This window comes from Numida meleagris, unplaced genomic scaffold (assembly GCF_002078875.1).
Source record: "Numida meleagris isolate 19003 breed g44 Domestic line unplaced genomic scaffold, NumMel1.0 unplaced_Scaffold435, whole genome shotgun sequence".
Taxonomy (NCBI): domain Eukaryota; kingdom Metazoa; phylum Chordata; class Aves; order Galliformes; family Numididae; genus Numida; species Numida meleagris.
The window spans coordinates 1-2,122 of NW_018364653.1; the positions used below are offsets into that span (position 1 = coordinate 1).

General features: G+C 43.9%; 1 protein-coding gene across 1 annotated transcript in view; it reads right to left on the reverse strand.

Annotated features, from left to right (window-relative positions):
• Nucleotides 1–6: 6 nt before the first annotated feature.
• The window catches only part of LOC110391648 (chromodomain-helicase-DNA-binding protein 5-like), a gene marked incomplete at its 3' end in the record, with an annotated part of 12,116 nt that continues 10,000 nt past the window's right edge, over nt 7–2,122 (reverse strand). The window contains exon 3 of the mRNA XM_021383600.1: nt 7–57. Within this exon, the coding sequence (XP_021239275.1) occupies nt 7–57 (51 nt within the window). The remainder of the gene's footprint in view (nt 58–2,122) is intronic.

The following is a 2,122-nucleotide window of genomic DNA, read 5'->3' on the forward strand; positions in this document are numbered from 1 at the left end:
GCAGGCGGGTGACGTCGGCCTTCATGTCGCTCAGCAGCTCCTCCAGCTGGTTCAGCACTGCGGGGAGAGCAGCGTTACTCGCAGGTTACTCACAGCTTACTCGCAGCTTACTCAGAGCTTACTCAGAGCCTACTCGTAAGGTATTTGCAGCTTAGTGATTATTCAAAGCCTACACGGAAGGATGCTCAGATCTTAACTCAGGTCACCTGCCGCTTACTCAAAGGTTACTCATAGGTTACTCACAGGTTACTCACAGGTTACTCAGAGCTTACTCATAAGCTACTTGCAGCTTAGTGATTATTCACTACGGAAGCTTGCTCAGATCTTAACTCACAGGCCACTTGCAACTTACTCAAAGGTTACTCACAGGTTACTCACAGCTTACTCAGAGCTTACTCGTAAGCTACTTGCTGCTTAGTGATTATTCAAAGCCTACACGGAAAGTTGCTCAGATCTTAACTCACAGGCCACTTGCAGCTTACTCATAGGTTACTCATAGGTTACTCACAGCTTACTCATAGGTTACTCGTAAGGTAATTGCAGCTTACTCATGGACTATTCAATGCCTACACAGAAGGTTGCTCAGATCTTAACACACAAGCCTCTTGCAGCTTAATCATAGGTTACGCATAGGTTACTCACAGCTTACTCAGAGCTTACTCGTAAGCTACTTGCAGCTTAGTGATTATTTGAAGCCTACACGGAAGGTTGCTCAGATCTTAACCCACAGGCCACTTGCAGCTTACTCAAAGGTTACTCATACGTTACTCACAGGTTACTCAGAGCTTACTTGTAAGCTACTTGCAGCTTAGTGATCATTCAAAGCCTACACGGAAGGTTGCTCAGATCTTAACTCACAAGCCTCTTGCAGCTTCCTCATAGGTTACTCATAGGTTACTCATAGGTTACTCACAGCTTACTCAGAGCTTACTTGTAAGCTACTTGCAGCTTAGTGATTATTCACTACGGAAGGTTGCTCAGATCTTAACTCACAGGCCACCTGCAGCTTACTCAAAGGTTACTCATAAGTTACTCACAGGTTACTCACAGCTTACTCAGAGCTTACTCGTAAGCTAATTGCAGCTTAGTGATTATTTGAAGCCTACACGGAAGGTTGCTCAGATCTTAACTCACAGGCCACTTGCAGCTTACTCAAAGGTTACTCATAAGTTACTCACAGCTTACTCACAGCTTACTCAGAGCTTACTCGTAAGCTAATTGCAGCTTAGTGATTATTCAAAGCCTACACGGAAGGTTGCTCAGATCTTAACCCACAAGCCACTTGCAACTTACTCATAGGTTACTCAGGGCTTACTCAGAGCTTACTCGTAAGCTACTTGCAGCTTAGTGATCATTCAAAGCCTACACGGAAGGTTGCTCAGATCTAAACTCACATGCCACTTGCAGCTTACTCCAAGGTTACTCAGAGCTTACTCACAGCTTACTCAGAGCTTGCTCATAAGGTAATTGCAGCTTACTCAGTGATTATTCAATGCCTACATGGAAGGTTGCTCAGATCTAAACTCACATGCCACTTGCAGCTTACTCATAAGTTACTCAGAGCTTGCTCACGTCTTAGAACTAGGTTACTCAGCATACACTTAAGTAACTCAGAGCTTACTCATCATGAGAATGTACATGTCAGGTTACTCAGACCTCACAGCTTACTTCCAGCTTACTCAGAGCTTGCTCATGTTTTAGAATGAACTTACTCAGAGCTTACACACAAATTACTCAGAGCTTACTCACAGGTTATTCAAAGCTTACCCACAGGTTTCTCAGATCTGTTTACTCAGAATTTACGTCTTACTCAGAACTGGGTTGCTCAGAGCTTACTCACTGATTATTCAAAGCGTACATGGAAAGTTACTCAGATCTTACTCACAGGTCACTGGCAGCTTATTCATAGGTTACTCAGAGCTTGCTCACGTCTTAGAACGATGTTTCTCAGAGCTCACATCTAAGTTACCCTGAGCTTACTCACTGGTTATTAAACATGCTCCTGTCAGGTTACTCAGATCTCACAGGTTCCTTGCAGCTTACTCACAGGTTACTCAGAGTTTCCTAATGTCTTACAGCTTGCTCACAGGGTTACTCAGAGTTTAACTGCCATTTTACTCAG